This window comes from Mytilus edulis, chromosome 9 (genome assembly GCF_963676685.1).
Source record: "Mytilus edulis chromosome 9, xbMytEdul2.2, whole genome shotgun sequence".
Classification (NCBI taxonomy): Eukaryota; Metazoa; Mollusca; class Bivalvia; order Mytilida; family Mytilidae; genus Mytilus; species Mytilus edulis.
In genome coordinates, this window is record NC_092352.1 from 74,389,978 (window position 1) to 74,407,853 (window position 17,876).

Consider the following 17,876-nt stretch of genomic DNA (forward strand, 5'->3'; position numbering starts at 1 on the left):
TTTTTTCGCTTAAGATAAAACATAGGAATCAGATGGAATTATTTCCCCCAAAAGTTTGTCTGTCCTGCATTGAGGCAGAATGTTCGGAAGAATCTACATTATTATGTCATATTGATAAGCTTTGCTCATTGTTGAGACATTTGGTCTCTTGTGATGATTTGTCTCATTGGCAATCATACCACATCTTCTATTTTATTTATGATTGGTCATTTGTAAAATTTCATATTAAGGAAATGGATATAAGTACAAATTACAGATATGTTATTCTACGATAAAACAAGAAATGTTGTTTTGTCATGACAGGATGGAGAAGAAGACGAAGATGAAGATGACGAGGAAACAGGTGAAGGAGATGAGACGGAAGGTGATGATAGTAAAGGTGAAGGGGAGACAACTTCTGTAAAGGAGGAAGACAAGAAAGAGGGAGATCAGCCAGAAGAGGGAAAAAATGGAGAGATAGAAAAAGAGGAGAAAATGGAAACAGAAGCAGAACAGACTGAGAAAGTAGTGGAGAAAGAAAAGGTAAATATGTTATCAGGATATGATTCAAATTTTTTTAGTTTTGGTTACTTACATTTGTTCTTTTATTTCTGATTTCAGTTTTAATCCAGTGTGTTTATTACAAACATATGTCACAAGATATATATATAATATAACTTAAATAAATATAAACCTTCCATATGTTATGGTAGTAATTGATTACTTTGAGAAATATAATAATAAATGTGTTAAGTACTAAACTATTACAAATTGTTTTGTCACATAAACAAGTCTTATGGTTTTGGCATGTTTGGGGAGGTAGGTCATTTTCATTGAACCCCAACAAAGAAAAAAACTAGATATTGCAGTATGATGAGCCAAGTAAAGAAAACTGATGGAAGAGATATAATATAGACTTGATTTTAATACATGTGATTATGTATACATTGACACTGAAGTGGTACAATTGTTAACTGTGGAATATTTGTTATACAAAAGTTTAAGCACATGTATAACTTATAATAATTCATACATAACAAATAGTCCAGTATGGGATCTAGGTTAAGCAAAAGTTTAAAAACATTTAGATAAATACATACTTGACGAAGAAGAATAAGTTAATGTTGAATATGTTGATTCAAGGATGAACAAAATCTTTTAAAGCAAGGCGATGGATGGAGTTTATAAAATTGAAAAAAAGTGGGATTAGGGTATAGAGAAAAATGGGCATAGCAATAAAGAACAATGATGGGGTGTATACCAGAAAAGAAAAGAGATAACAGGGGTGGTGTCTAAAACAAAAAGAATAGGGAATAATACTAATAGGCAGAGTTTACAGAATTTAAGATCTTTCTGTCCAAACCCTAATAAACAAAAACATCATATTTATGAGTAGTGTTAGAAGTGTGATATAATTTTGACTTTGTAGGAGCAAGAAGTTAGAGAAGAAAAGATGGAGGTAGATTCCAAATCTAATTCTTCTGAGGCCGTTGGAGAGAATATGGAATGTATAGAAATTATAGATGAACTGGAGGAGTCCAAAACTGTGGAAGAAAAAGATAAGAAAGAAGAAATCCCAGCCTCCAAAGTTGAAATGGTAAAAGATTCAGGGAGTGAAGAGAAAAAGGAAGAAGAAAAAATGGATGTTGAGGAAAAAGCAAAAGAGCCAGTAGAACCAGCCAAGGCTGAGGAAGTAAAACAAGACAAGGTACCAGAGTCAGCACCTGTTGTAGAAATACAACAAAAAGTGGTAGCTGAAAAGATTCCAGAAAAGGAGCAAGTAAAGGAAACTCCTCAGGTTTCTTCCTCTGAAGAGGTGAAAAAGGTAGAGGAATCTGAGAAAAAAGTTGAAGAGTCACCACCAGCACTTGATAAAGGTAGGTGGTTTTGTTCTTGCATGATATTGATTGGTTAATTACAACACACTTTCTCTCATGTAGAAAGACCACTCTCCTCAACAGTTAAGACAAATAACAGTTTTAGTTAAGGGCCTCTGTTCTGTCATGGACCATGGTTGGTTAACCTAACCAGACCAAGTAAAATGATTATGGCGACTTGCTGTCCAGTGATCAAATCTTAGTCCATGATGTGATGTTCATTAATTTCATTAATCCGGAAATTGTGGAAGTGAAAAGAGATTATCTTCAAAGAACAGATGAAGTGTTTTGGTGGAACACCCAAAGTGAGGAACTCGTTTAACTATATTGAGAAGAAATAAACAAGAGTTAGGATTGTAGTGTTTATCACGTATATTAGGACGCAGTTTCCAGGAATATTTTACAACTATTTACAGAAGCGTTTTGTAATGAATAAAAATACCTGACCAGATTTTGCATCAAATTGAAACAAATTCAAAGTAATTGGACCATTCAGAGACTAAGTACATATACTTCTGTATTGGACGGACCTCTTTGTTGAATGCAAATTTAGATTAATTGGAAAATTCAGAGACTCAGGACATCTACTTCCTTATTGGACAGACCTCTTTGTTGAATATGAATTCAAATTAATTGGACCATTCATAGACTAAGGACATCTACTTGACCTCTTTTTGACGATATCTGAGGATTGTGTCAAGCAATATGTGAGTAACAGTGTAAAAAATTAAGAAAAGTCATCCAATGAAGTGAATATTTGAAGCAAAGGACATCTATAATGAGGCACTAGAGGGAATACAAAATTACCCAGTACATTTTGAGTTGAGTTCAAGACTTAGTATTTTTAGGACCCCAAAATAATTAGTTTTGTCAGATTGGAATAAAACAAAAACAGACCTCACCTTATTATCATGGAGAATGATATTAAAAATGAAGTGAAGAAGACATTGGAAGAGATGGAAATCAACATTCTCAAACTAGACTGACCATCAGAGAGAATCACTTATCAGTGTTAGAAAATTAGCTTTCATTATATTTAACATATGTTTTAGTTACCGATAAAAACTAAGTTGCAGATTGATCTAGATTTTTATATGAAAAGGATTTTGGTGGAAAGTTTTAACAGAAACTTTTTGGCAGTAGTTTGAACATATTGAAGGAATGAATACTTATGCGTGTTACAGTAACCAGTACTTTTAAAGCAATATGGCAAACAGTTTTGACGTTATGTTTACTTAATGAATTCGATTTTCCAGCATGACCAGCAGTCACCAGCTATTTACATGTAGATATAAGTAAGAATTTGACATTGCAGTAAATAAAAGAATGTACAATAACATGATGGCATGGATATGGCTATGTAAAGCCTATCTCAGGTAATAGTAAACCATGGCAGACAGAGGCTTTTTTTTTCATTTAATCCTTAAGTATTCTTGATTTAGTGGTTAAGAAAACATAAATAAATGTCCCTGGTCCCTAAAATCATAAACTACAATTTATAACGTGTTAAACTAAAAGGAAGAAAACCTTGTTGTCAAGTTGTGTTTAGATTTGCCAATCAAGTTATATTTTGAATTCTTTAGCACCAGATCAGTCTGCTGAAAAATCAGCAGAGCCCACCCAAACAGTGGTTGACCTAAGTTCAGAGGAGGCTGCTCAGAAAGACAATGCCCAAACTGCAAAGGAGGTTGCTAAAACTCCTGGAGAGACCGTTCAAACGTTGGAAAAGGCTGAGAAACCTGACCCAAAGGTGGAGATGCCAGCTCCAAAAAAGCCTGTTTCTAATGAAGTTAAAAAAACTGAATCTAAGCCATCTGGTGCTGGAAAAAAGACATCTGTAAAAGTAGATACCCAGGAAATGGATAACGAATCGTTGGTTGTTCATGTTGATGATACACAGAATGATCTGGACGCTGACCTGATTTCTACTACGCAAGAAAGTAAAACTGGAGCTGATGGACAGAAACCGGCAGAAAAGAAAGATGAACCCAAACAGGAATCTGTGGCAAAAGTGGATGAGACTGCCACTTCTAAAGTGGAGACCAAGAAGGAAACTGTATCTGAGATAAAGGAGACTCCAGAGAAACCTACTGAACCAAAAACTGACAAGAAACCAGAGGATAAAAAGGACGAGAAGGATCCAAAATCAACTGCTAAGAGGTCGGTTTGGTTTGTATAAATCTACTCCCTTATAGGTCAAGAGAGTTATTTCCCTTTGCCTTGGAACAAAGAATTGTCTCCCTTGTATTTTGTTGGACCAGTAAGTCTCTTCATTGCATCCATAATGATTAGAGAACTGGTTCCATTAAAAGGCTTAGTTTGGTTCAACAATTATATCTCCATTAGTCATGTTTTTTTTTTGTTTTTTTTTTTAGAAATTGGAAAATATTTTATGTAATTAGTTTTGATTGATATAACAGTTTCTTGCTGAATCATTGCAACAAATATATTGGCAGATGACATTTAACACATAAAAAAGACAAGGAAGACAGCAAAAGAGTTCTTTTTGTATCAAACCAACTTGATACAGTTTATTGCACTAACAGTTTGTCAATTATATTATAAAAGGTTGCACCCATAATTAAAAAAATCTTATGATCAAACATGCAAAAAGACGTAGTTTGTTTTATGTGGTATAATATATTTTGTAGTTTTGATCTATTTTCATACTAGTACTTTTGCTATCATTAATGACATGAAAAAAGAAAATAGAATATTTAATAACTTATCATGCTTATAGCATTATATAAACGGTTCACTGATTTTATGTCCTTTTCAAATGGAAATCGACAACAGCAATATCGGACACACCCATTTATTGTGTAGATGAAATGAATATAGATATTGTTGATCATTTAAATAAAAACTTGTTGAATAATTTATGCTCGCAATGTTCTGATATATTTTATAGTAAAAATATAAATTGAAACATGCTTAAAGTGTTTGTGATGCTATATAGAATAGAAAAAAAGTTGTGATAAAATTATGCTTTACTTGGAGGAAATGAGGATTTAACTCTCTGTGTGGTTTATGTTGACAATTTTGTGACTGAAATATTCTGAATGACGATGACAGTGAGTCAGTTTAAGTTCCACAGCTACAAATGGTGTCTTGTGCATGGACTCTTCCGTAAAAAATATGAACAATACAATAGTGTATTTAGTGTTAAGAAAAAGCGCTGTCGATCCAAACGTAAACGTTATAGACCTTTTCGCTTGGTTGATGAATATGGTGAGGAAGTGGTATTCAGAACAGTGCGCGACTTTAAAGGTGCTTAAATTATCACTTTTTAAAACATTCTGACTTAGTTTTTTCCTCATAACTTTTTTTTTTAATGTAAACGTTTGTTTCATAATTTGTTTTACTATTTTCAGTAGTTCCGGAAAAGATACTAAAAAGGATGAGAAAGGTAATCTTAAGAAGGTGCTTGTTTGTCACACTTATGAAAAATAAACTCCACACTTTTAAATTTGAAAAGTGTGATGTGTTCTGAGGTTAAGAAAACTTGTGTTTTATATATATGTTTAGTTTATGTTTTAAATGGATATTAGTTTGTTTTTCTAAAAAAATTACTTAAAATTTACTGCAAAACAAATTGATCAAAAACTAAACATATCTGTTAAATTAAAGAAAGGAGATTTTTTTTCAAAGTTTATATTAATTATTTAGGAATTTTTGTCAGATTACTTTCAATTTTTATTAAAGCACCTCATAATTAAAGAACAGACAGATTATAGAATCTCATTTGTTATGTAAAATTTGTAGATTGCATTGAAAATGCATTGCTTTTAATGTGGTTGTTATATTGACAAATATGAATATGTCTTTCTTCATTTTTGTTATATATTTTATTCAAAGTGAGCAAATATCGAAATTTAAAGAACTGAAGCAAAAAAACAAAATTGCTTCATTTTTGGTCAGAAATTTTTTTTAGTTAGTGTGGTACAACCACTTGGAGAGATTTGATGTCGATAAGTTCATGATTAGTGGCAAAACATAGCAGATTTTAGTTGGTTTTTGTTTTGTTTTTGGGAAAAGGGGCTATCAATTTATTAATTCACAGTTTCATTTGAGCAAAAATATAAAGTTCAACTCAATTGTTGCCTCTTGTTATTGTAATTTTTTGGTGAAAAGGGTTAAAGTTGGTTACTATTGAAATAACTTCTGGACTTTCCTTACATGCATTTAAGCTTGTCAATTAATCCATTCTGTTTTACAAAATGATACTTGGCCACTTCTCCATTATAATACGATAATAATATGTTATTTAAAAAAGTTAATTTACTTAAGGCTGATTCTTGAAAAAAAATCTATAGATTTTGTAAACATTTTCTTTATGACCCGTTAAATGTTTTATGAATATATATTCATCCCGTTAAATGTTTTATGAATATATATTCATCCCATTAAATGTTTTAAAAATATATATTTATCCCAACAGAAACTGAAATTCACAGTCCTAAACTACAACCAAAACAAATGAATAAGACTTTTGAATGACATCTGGATGTTTTTTAGTTTTCAGTGTTGTTTGGTTGCTGGTACCCTTGGATGTTTTCTTGTTATATATATTTTTTTGCCTTTAGAAAAATAAAACAATTCCAAGAAACAATAAAAACCCAAAATTAAATGAAAACATGTAACACCATGGTCAAAAAATAAAACGATAAAAAAAATATTATTACTGTCCCCAATTTGTCCCCTCTCCCTCGAGCTCCTGGAAATGAAAAGCAATTATTTATAAATATTTAAAAGAACAAAAACTGTGTAATTTTAAACATACTTTGTCATGTATGTGTCCTAAACTTTGTAAGCTTATAGTAGAATTTGGTGTAATAAAATTTCTAACCTTGATTTTTAATGAAATTTTTGAGATGGAAAATAGATTTAAATTGAATATTTGTGGGTATCAGAGATTTTCATTTTCATCCCATGTAATTGACGTCCTCACTGGGCTGGATAATGTACAATGTATATCCTATGTGATTCATGACCTATCTGACTCCCATCAAATCTACATAAAGATCAAAAGAAAAATAAGTAAAAATTGTATTTGACCCCTTAGTTATTAAATCAAATTCAGTTGATATTTGTGCAAACAAATGAGATTTTTAAGCCGGTTTTTTATCTTATTTTTGAAGTGACTTCTATAAAAATAAGTTATTCTCCAATTCAAATGCAATTATAAGTTTTCTTGATATGAAATTTTATAGCTGTTTTAAGCAAGTTGTCAGGAACACAAAGTTAGGGATGTAAATTGGACCTTTATATGCAAAGACTAAAAATATTCACTCAAATATACACACTGTCAACAAATGCTGAATTATTCATTGGAATGCCAACAGTGACCCCTCAATAGAGTAGACCTTTTGAAATGAGGTTATGTTCAAATTGTTTAGAATTGTACTGTATATATATATTTTAAGTCCTTTTTTTCAGGGTAATACAAATGTTCAATTTATTCATTTGCCAGCAGGTTTTCTGTAGGTCCTCAAGCAAATTTTCTGTTGTGGTTTATTGTTTGTCATTGTTTGTGTGTCTGTTTGGAGAGGAGTTGGATGTTTGTGTGTCTGTTTGGAGAGGAGTTGGATGTTTGTGTGTCTGTTTGGAGAGGAGTTGGATGTTCATGGTTTATGTGGTCTGTTGTACTGCCCAATATTTTTGGAGATAACTTTTATCCTTTAATGTATTATTTGTTAGTGAAGTCTAGATGTTTTGACCATTTTTTTTATCATTGGTATTTTATAAAATAATTTATTGGAAAATAGCTTATACACGTTAAAATTCAAAGTCTTTTGGGTTGAGGGATTATCAAATATATGAATGACTTTTACTTTTGTTATTATGGACGTCAAAGGGACAACTATTTTACACATTAATCATTTTATATTAAAATCACCATGACTGGTAAATATGAACTTACCATGACCCTTGAATAAAGGATGGCTAATATTTATATACATTTTTTTAAAACTACCATTTATAACAAATTTATCGTCTCAGATCTGTCACAGCGGAAAACATTGAAGCAGTGACTATTTGTTGTCAAAAGAAAAGACATTGATCAGGGTTATAACTGCACATGCTAAGACACACGTACTTATCACATACACTAGATTCATCAGTGGTTTTTGATTCAATACAGTTGAACAGCCAAATCAATTAGGAAGTAGAGAAGCGTTTAAACAAAATACCCAAACAGTTATTTAAAGTTTTATGCATAACAAATTTACAAGAAAATGATATTACATGTTAGTACAGAAGTACTGAATGTCAGAGCTCAGAAATAATGATGACGCCATATTTATTTGAGGTCTGAGGAATTAAAAAGTTGCATAACACTGGTTATAATGAATATCAAATTTTGGGGCCTTTTATAGCTTGCTATGAGGTATTGGTTTTGCTCATAGTTGAAGACCATACAGTGATCTTAGCTGCCAACTCCTACATCATTAGGTGTCTGGTGGAAAGTTGGTTCATTTGCCATCATATATCTGCTTATAATTATATATGGTGTCATATCCATTGTTAAAAAAAACCCAGTTGAGCACTTCAATAGACTATAGTCGTGCTATATTCATGATATTTGAAGTAAAAAATATGCATTTGAGATTAATTTGATAGTACTTTGTCATGTTCAATATATGCAAGTACTAAAAGTTTGTTAATTTACATTTATCTTTGAAAAAAACGTAATTTATTAGCTTTTAATATGAAGATTTATTTCAGTTTTTCTGTTGTAAATATTTATTACCAGATTTTGAATGTTGTAGTACAAATAAAGTAATAAATACGTTAGAAAAAGATTCCTCCCATTAATTTCAACAATATAACAGAAAAATAATTCTTCTGAAATACAGATCAATAGCTATTTATGTCAAAATTATGCTTGGAAATGAGATTTTATCTCTTCTGAATTTAAAAACACATTTCCATACCATAAAACTTTATAAGTATATGGCAATAAAAGCTTGTACCATAACAGATGTTTTATTATTTGTAATTTTTATTCATATTTCATAAATAGTACTAAATCACTGTACCTTTTGATGAAAATATTTGCTGAACATTAAATATTACTATTCTGTTATGAAAAACTTTTTTTTTTTTTTTTTTATAAAATTTCAACACGGACAAAGCTTTCTAAACATGTAAGAGGAGTTTTAAGGGAATTATAAGAAAATTATACAAGATGCTTAAAAATATACACTTTAAAAACAACATGTATCATATGAAAACCACAAAAAAATATTAAGAATATAACTAATTTATGTAATTATGTTTTTGATTTGTTTTATTTGTTGGATACCAATTTTCATGATTTTCATGGTTTTAGTTGGAACCATGAATTTAATATTTTCAACAAATTAATAATTTTCTATGTGAATGTATGCAGACTCAGGCTAAACCATGACATGAAATATCCTTGAAAAATGCAAGCTTTCCTTAATCAAATTAAATGAATCTACAGTATGTTCTAAAGAATTCTTCTTTTTAATATCATCAACAACAAAAATATATATATCCACTACTTTTTGCCAAAGTTTCTTTTTGTAACACCAAATTGACTTGTTTGTTATTTAATAGTAAACCTTTTTATTTTGCAAAATCTGGTACTGTGGATTAATTTATTTTGCGTGGAAACAAAATTTCATAGTTTTACGAAATTCTGAATACAAAATAGAAAATCTGTATTTAATTGAACATTTAAGTTTCTTTTTTACTTTTATACCCACACACAGTATCCCAATAATTGTTTGTTTTAGTTAGGCTGCTGATTCTAGTAAATGTACTTCTAATATTTTTTAATTGATTTTAAATTGATTTTTTTTGTAGCTGCCTCCACTGGTCGTAATTTATGGGTAAGTGGACTGGCATCGTCCACAAGAGCCACAGACCTAAAGTCCATTTTCAGTAAATATGGAAAGGTAAGTGTCATAATGTTCACACTCTGATAGACTGGTGCATTCTGAATGTGCTATTTATTTATCTTTGCCAAGTTCACCAATAAGACCTAAGAGTGTAGGCATCTTTAACATCTTAACCTGTGGGACTTAGGCATATAGGCCTCTTTAACATCTTAACCTGTGGGACTTAGGCATGTAGGCCTCTTTAACATGTTAACAAGTGGGACCTAATTTGTATGCATTTGAAATTAGGAAGTGTTTGATGACTTAATTCAGTATCAATTCAAATTTTCAAAAATCATTGCAAAATCATTTACTATCGTTTGTTGCATGTATAAACGTATATTTGAGATTCTAAGAAAAAACACAAGTTAACATCTTAATCTGAAATTTTCCGGATAATTTGAATGTTAAAGCCACTTTAATCTATTTAAAAATCTTTTTTTAAGAAATTACATCATATAATCATATATAAGGTAGTGATGTAGTATAACTCATTTTATGTCGATTCAGCAGATTCTAATAAATCACTGTCCATCAGAATAAATAGACACTGTAGGCAAGTTTCAGTCTTCGTTTACTTTACACTAAATGACATTTATTTATTGAATTTTTATTACGAGTGCCTCTTTTTAACCTTTAATTCAAATATATTCAATAAAGTTTATTTTTCAATTTTTGAAGGTCAGTATTTTTGGACGAATGATTTTGTCAGCAGGAGTCAATTCAAATCTAACAATAGATATAATAGAAGCTTCTTGTCCCATCTATTGAGTTGGAAATTTAATTTTTATGTGATTATATATCAAGGTGTATGTGTTAAAGGCCTGATTGAGTTTATATTGATGCAAAAACATTCTGTATTATGGGAAAAGGGTGGTTGTATTTTGTAATATAGGTCATTTATGTTAGAGCTATGGAAATGCAGCTTTTTATTACATAAACATGAAAATATCAATAAAGATTAGTGTTGACAAATTTTTCACTAGCAGATTTTATTTATTTCATAATTTCGATTACTGACAATATTTTTAGGGGTTTGAAATTTTGTTGATTCAGGGGGAAATTGTTTATTTATTTTGGGGGGAGAGAGAGGGGGGGGGCAAACATTTTTGAAATCAGCTGTATTTCATTGAAACACTTAAATTTGTGATTTACCTTAATTCTTGATTTCCTTGAATAATAAATAATGAGCTTACTGTTACAAAAATCTGTTAGATGTGAGACCTTAACGTATATATAACCAGGAATAAAAAGACTTTTACCTCCAAAAGTTTCATAGTTTGTATAAAAAGAGGTGGCAAATTTAAAAAAGAATTAAAAGGCTGTAGCTCAAATGTTTTTTTTTTTATTGTACTTTTTCTTTTCTGATGGAAAATAGATAAATTTTCCCTTTGAGACAAGGCAATGGGTACTTGTCCATCTGTCCTTACATCCTTCCTAGAACAATGTAATGCCTATTTATGCCCTGTCTGTCTTATGGCTTCAATTAGTTCACATCCAAATATACATTTCATATTTGAAACAGACAAATTAACAAGATTTAATTAGTCCGCTTTGTCACACACAAAATCCAAAGCAATAGCCATTAATTTTCTACCTCATGAAAAATGAAAATCTATTAAGATTGCAATCTTTTTTATGCTTCCAATATTTGCTGTATATAAATAGTATTTTAAGTCCTAATTGTTGTTTGATATGTTTAATTATTCATATTGAATTAACAGTTATAGTTTATGACTGACTAGTTTTGTACTTTTATTGGATCTTTTGGATTGCATATAATTTTTAAAAAAATTTTTGGAAGAATTTATTTCTTTTATATAAATAGTGAATAATGAATTATAAATTATAAATATTTAAAATTTTTTAACCTTTAAAGTGAGAGATGTGTAGAAATGAGAGGGAACCAATTGATTTTTGTACTATTTCATTTGCGTTTATATTATTTTAGAATGTTTATTCCATTATTAAAGAATCAATATTAAAACAAGAATGTTGAACTCCTCTACAATTATCAATTGTACAGAAAGAAAAACTGTTAGTGGCAATGATGCCATGCCTATTTGATATTCAGAGAGAGATTTCAAAAATTAAAAAAAAAAGATCGGGAGGCTCTAGTATTAACCGGACAGTTGTCAGCTTAGTTGGACGACAAAGTATTTATATATTGAATGCCAATAGAAACTCATACATGTATCATTTGATGTTTATACAGTTCAACAGATCTTCTTTACACACAAGATTAAGATTGATACTTATAATGATATACTGACAATATGTCAAAAACTAGACATAAAATCATTGGTCGGTCAATGTTTTTAAAATTTGCCAAGCAATAAGGTAGAGGGATTACAAATTATTAATAAATCTTAGAAAAAAAGTAGCTTGTACATCTTTACTAAAATGAAGTGTAATTGTAGGTTGTTGGAGCCAAGGTGGTCACTAATGCAAAGAGTCCAGGTTCTCGCTGCTATGGTTTTGTCACCATGTCAAGTTCTGATGAAGCGACTAAGTCCATCCAACACTTACACAAGACTGAACTTCATGGGAAGATGATTTCAGTGGAAAGAGTAAGTCAGATATATATGAAAATAAGAAGTGATTTGATTGCCAATGAATTAAATCTCTAAAATGACACAGAAATTAACAACTATAATAAGTCACTGTAAATTCTTTAATTTATTCATATTTAGAAGAAGTTTACATTATTTTAATTGCTTCCTTCCAGGAAGCAATTTCCCCGACATATTTTCCGTATGCAAAGTAACCTCAGTGTGACCCATCTTGTAAAAATCTGGTGATCACAATACGCATGAATGTCCTTAAAATAAACTATTATCTGAATTTACATGTTAGACACCTTCTCAATTTCCATGATTTTTTTGTCGATTGTAGACAAACAGGTGACAATCGTTAAACTTCGCTTCAAAACACGAACTTTAATTACCTGCCATATTTTCACAACAACACTGACCGATTGAAAAAAAAAATGACGATTATACGAAATTTACACGAAGAAAATGATAAATTCGTGCACAGACGACTAAGTAAATGATGTTTGTATGCATTGGTTCAAGAATTGGAAGAACTTTATTTTTCACTGGTCACTCGTTTCTTAAGACAATATGTGGTGTTATATCATGTAAACTGGGGAATTGATTTCTCTTTATTAGATAATGGAGTCAAGGTTGTAAATCTATTAAGCAGTGAGATTTAGTTTTAGTTTGATTACCGTACCCAAACCAAAAGATACATTGTAACATGTACACTTAATCAAAACTTAAAAGTTATTTAAATGTTATAGTTATTCCACCTTTGAAGGCACCTTCAAAGAGAATCGAAGTCTGTTTTGGCATACAAGAGCAATATTTACTTTATAACTTCTTCTTAAGGTCTTCGAAACATTTTCCTTTGCAGATTGGTCTACCAAAGAACTAATCAACAGGTTCTGACAAATGAATTTTTTTCATACAAATTATATTACTATTTTATTGTAGGCAAAGAGTGAACCGGGCATGCAATCCAAGGCCACACCTTCTAGTCGTAAAACAGATTCCAAAAGTTCCTCTGGAGATAAGAAATCTACTCCTGCCAAGAAAGATGACAAAGGTGAATTATTGTGAAGAATATGTTAAAGGTCTCACTGTAACTTAAAATATGAAGGACAGCAATAAATGGACAGTCCCTTTGGTTTTGATTTGTTGCAATTTAATATTTGGATCCTTATGAGCCTTTTTTGTTTTTGCAATTTGGCTGATGAAGTCAGTGTAAATAGATATATATAAAGTGCAATTATTCTTTTTATCAGAATTTTTTTCAAACAATAAGTTTTTTGGGTTTAACTAATGAAATACAAGAAGTAGATAGAAACACTTTAGAAAAACAAATGTAATAGTTGTTCAGTTAAATGTTTAAGTAGATATCTATGTGGTGCTTCCAATCTTATAAAATTTGTAAGACTATAGAATCCAAAGGAAAATCTACAAAAACTTCCAACACATTCATCTAATCAATGCCTATTAGAATATAAGCTTATTGATTACAGCTTCTTCACAATCAAAAGAAAAACAAACAAATTGGATGCATTTTAAAAATGTCATAAGTTATGAATATATTTTTTGTTTCCAGATCGTAAAGACAATGATAAAAAAGATGTTAAAAAAGAGTCTGATAAGAAAACCGATGACAAGAAATCGGATCGTCATCGCAAGGAAGAAAAGAAAGATTCCAAAGATGTGAAAAAGGATGATCGTAAACGGTCACATTCGCGTGATCACCATGACGACAGAAGGAAATCAGACAGACATAACAGTGCTACAAGTAATAAACATGATTCAGCTAAAAAGCCACATTCAAGTACAGGTAAGATTTTGTTCATTTATTGATCAATTGGAGTGTGTTTCAAACAGTCTGGAAGCTCACAATTTACATTAATACTTCAATGCTTGTAAACAAGGATTTTCAGTTTCCCGGCAGAAGGATTGTGGCTCTCTTGATAATTAGACTTCCTCCACCAATAAAAATGACAGCCATCATATAGTCACGGTAGATGAATGTGAAGTTGATCCTTTACCAACAAACACACACATTTTATATATGGTAAACATTAAAAATCGACTACAGTGCCATCCATTATATATGCCAAATCATTGCAGTATTGATTGTTTCAACTTAACAATAGAGTCATTTTCAGAATCTTTAATATAAAATGTCCTAATAGATTACATTATCCATAGTAAAGCATGTATTTTATTTGAATCTTGTATTAAAAGAGATGTGTGATATATATATATATAAATATATCAACGTAACTAAAACCAACACACAAATACAGCTTAGAAAATAAAAAAAGTACACATTGCATATGTAAACTTAGAACATAGTCTTTAACAGTAAAGAAGTGAATACAATATTATGGAGGATTTCAATTATAAATATATTTTGTAGATATTTATAAAAAAAAGTTTTTTTTTACAGAGAAATCAAAACCTAGTTCAACAGAAAAACCAAAAACAGATACAACAGCTAAGTCAAAAACAGAAGTGACAGCTAAGCCGAAAACAGATACAGCTGCAAAGCCAAAAACAGAAACGACAGCTAAGCCTGAAAATGAAAAAGAAGCTGAAAAAGATAAAGATGTGGTGAAAGAAAAAGAAAAAGAGAAGGAAAAAGAAAAAGTAGAGGAAAAGAAAGCAGAAAGTCCCACTAAAACACCTGTGAAATCTAGTGAAAGGAGTCAAAGCCGTGCCAAGTCAGCGACATCTACTGTTAAGGACCCGCCAAAATCTGACAAGAAAGACAAAGATGTGCTATCATTTGACAAAATAAAGGTATACATGTGCATGAATTAGATTATGTTATTGGATTGCAAGATTTGAGGGTATCAATTGGTATACAAAATAAAATTGAGAATGGAAATTGGAAATGTGTCAAAGAGACAACAACCTGACCAAAGAGCAGACAACAGCCGAATGCCACCAATTGGTCTTCAATGCCTAATAAATTAAAAAAGATACAAAAAGAAATATGTTTTTCTCACAAAAACAGAGATGTTATGTTTTAAATGTTTTGGACTGTCTCAGTCATTGGTTTTGGTTAGGGCTATTGTAAATATTCACAGTGGTTTATATAATATAACACATGGCTACTATTTGTTTACAGGAAGAAAGAGAGAGAGAAAGACAAAGGCAGAGAGAGAGAAAACAGAGGGAATTAGAAAGACAAAGAATGAGAGAGATAGAACGAGAAAAACGTCGTCAGAGAGATGTTCAGATTAAACAGAGAACTGAAGCCATTAAGCTGGCAAGAGAAAGGGAACAGTTAAGGTAAGACTCAACAGGGAACATTTCAGATTTAATGTCATGGCCACTCCAGGCAAAAATGAATTAAGGGTTGGACAACTCCAGATGCTTTTATACTTGTGCAGGGGGATATTGCCCCTTTTATCTTTTTTTCTTTGAATAGTCCTGATTCCAAAATAGGGAAAATCTCTCAGTTTTCTGAACCTTTAATGTACAAAATTTCCTTGATAATGTTTTGGTGAACATTTGCCATATATACAACCTGTTTTCTTTGTTCTTGAATTTACAATTTTTACCAATAGACAAATCACAAATTGCAATACTTGTGTATGATAGTGAAATTGAGGTAATCTCTACAATAGATGTACATGTACCATAACTGTTAAAAGACAAGAAAGAAAAAGACCATTCACTTTGATCAAGTAAAAATGATTTCATATAACATGTATTTTCCACAAATCTCTCACAATCATATATCCCAACAAATTTACAAATAATATTAGTTTATGAGTGTGAGGACGTTGTATTGAACTTAAAAGTTGGAGGTAAAGAAAAAGTGTTGATCATTTGTAGCAAAAACGTAAAAAAACTTCACATTGTGCATTTTTCATATTATATATATGTTCTTGTGAAATGAACTCCTTTAACTTTGCGTAAAAATATAATTTAACCATCTTATATAGAATTTGTATCATTGGGAAATAACAATTGTTGCTTACAGAAAAGAGAAGGAACAATTAGAACGTGAAAAGATAGAACTGCAAAGACAACAGAAGTTACGAATGGAACAGCTAGAGAGAGACAAAGTAGAACGAGAAAGAGATAAGGAAGAGAGAAGACGACTAATGGAAGAAATCAGGTTTGTGATATGAGACAATATCTGAAAATGTCTAATTTTTTGCAATAGGAAAAACAAAACAAAAAATGTCTTTCGAACCGGTATATATAGATTGTTTTAACAGTAAAAATATTAACATTGGAAAAGTATAGTCGACCTTATGAATTTAACATAGTTGGAACAAATGCTCTGAATCAAAAGTCCAAAGGCAAAAAAGTACAATTGCATTAAACTTAGTGTCGTATACAAATATTACTAGATGTTTCTAAGGCTTTTGGTTCATGTAAGGTAGATAGTTATATAGAAATAACTTCTGCTCATATTGGACAGTGCACATTATAGCTTCAAAAGTTTAAAATCAAACATTAAAAATTAAGAGAACCACATATTAACTTGATTTAATCTATGTTGTAAATTCCATAGACTGAAACAAAAATAGTAAAAATAGTTTATAAAAACAATCCGCAAACACTTTTCTTTTGTTTTTATGCAGTATTTACTACGTAAATTTACCTTGTCATACAAATAGTTCAAGAGAATAGTATTTGACTTTCTCATTCTCTACCTTGACAGGTTAGAACAGCAGGAGTTGCAAAGAAGAGCACAGAAGAGAACGTTTGACAGCAGAGGTGGTGGCAGGGATGAGTACTGGTCAGAACCAAAACGAGCTGCTACCAATGAAAATAGATTTGATGATAACAGGTATATAAAACGTTTCAGAACCTTAATCATACAGGTTACCTACTCTGTGGTAGGACATTTTGGTACTTTAAAGTAAGAGCAGGTAAAAGCAGTTATATCAACTTTACAATTGATGCAATATTATACATGATATAAGGGAAAATTTACTGTTTTCTGATGAATTTGTTGTGTAAAGAAAACATTAAAAACAGTTGACTCTTCCCCAAAATAACGCTGATTGTAATTTAAATTTGTATATTTTAATTACTCTCACTTGACAAAGTACAAGAATGTCCTACCTCCAAGTAGGTTACCTGTCAAAAAATTATAAACTCGGAAGTCAGGTGATATGACAAATAAGTCTATTTTATTTTAGTAGATTTAGGATTTTGATGACGAAATAAGGGTGTAACCGTTTCAAAAATTAAATGAGCCAAATCTTATGTAAAACATATCACATGGTGTTTATACAAGTTGTAAAAAAAAGTAATTTAAAATTATAAAATGGAATTTAATTATTTTGACAGGATGTTCTTGTTTATATTACTTAGTCTGTTATTGGTTTTAATTGTTTGATGGGTGTTACATTCTAAAAGCTATACCTATAAAAAGAAGTTGTGTTGACAAGTTTAATAGAGAAAGTAATGATCCAAAAAAGAATTTTATGGTTTATTTTTGTGGTTTACATGTGTTGAAGTCTTGTGGACTTTTAACTCACATCAACATTTTCATAATAATTAGAACCAGAACCAAATTGAATATATATTTCTAACAGGGTGAAAGTTAGTGA

At 30.6% G+C, this 17,876-nt stretch overlaps 1 protein-coding gene across 14 annotated transcripts in view; it reads left to right on the plus strand.

The window, feature by feature from the left end:
* Positions 1 to 17,876, plus strand: part of LOC139489011 (scaffold attachment factor B2-like) — a 49,125-nt gene that overhangs the window by 20,242 nt on the left and 11,007 nt on the right. For 11 of the 14 annotated variants that reach the window (XM_071275039.1, XM_071275035.1, XM_071275036.1 and 8 more), the window contains 12 exons: positions 304 to 522; positions 1,409 to 1,856; positions 3,440 to 4,016; positions 5,231 to 5,265; positions 9,693 to 9,784; positions 12,187 to 12,336; positions 13,264 to 13,375; positions 13,895 to 14,128; positions 14,744 to 15,096; positions 15,428 to 15,591; positions 16,289 to 16,426; positions 16,979 to 17,107. In XM_071275039.1, the coding sequence (XP_071131140.1) occupies positions 304 to 522; positions 1,409 to 1,856; positions 3,440 to 4,016; positions 5,231 to 5,265; positions 9,693 to 9,784; positions 12,187 to 12,336; positions 13,264 to 13,375; positions 13,895 to 14,128; positions 14,744 to 15,096; positions 15,428 to 15,591; positions 16,289 to 16,426; positions 16,979 to 17,107 (2,651 nt within the window). The remainder of the gene's footprint in view (positions 1 to 303; positions 523 to 1,408; positions 1,857 to 3,439; positions 4,017 to 5,230; positions 5,266 to 9,692; positions 9,785 to 12,186; positions 12,337 to 13,263; positions 13,376 to 13,894; positions 14,129 to 14,743; positions 15,097 to 15,427; positions 15,592 to 16,288; positions 16,427 to 16,978; positions 17,108 to 17,876) is intronic. The other 3 variants (XM_071275037.1, XM_071275044.1, XM_071275047.1) reach the window with 1 other exon arrangement.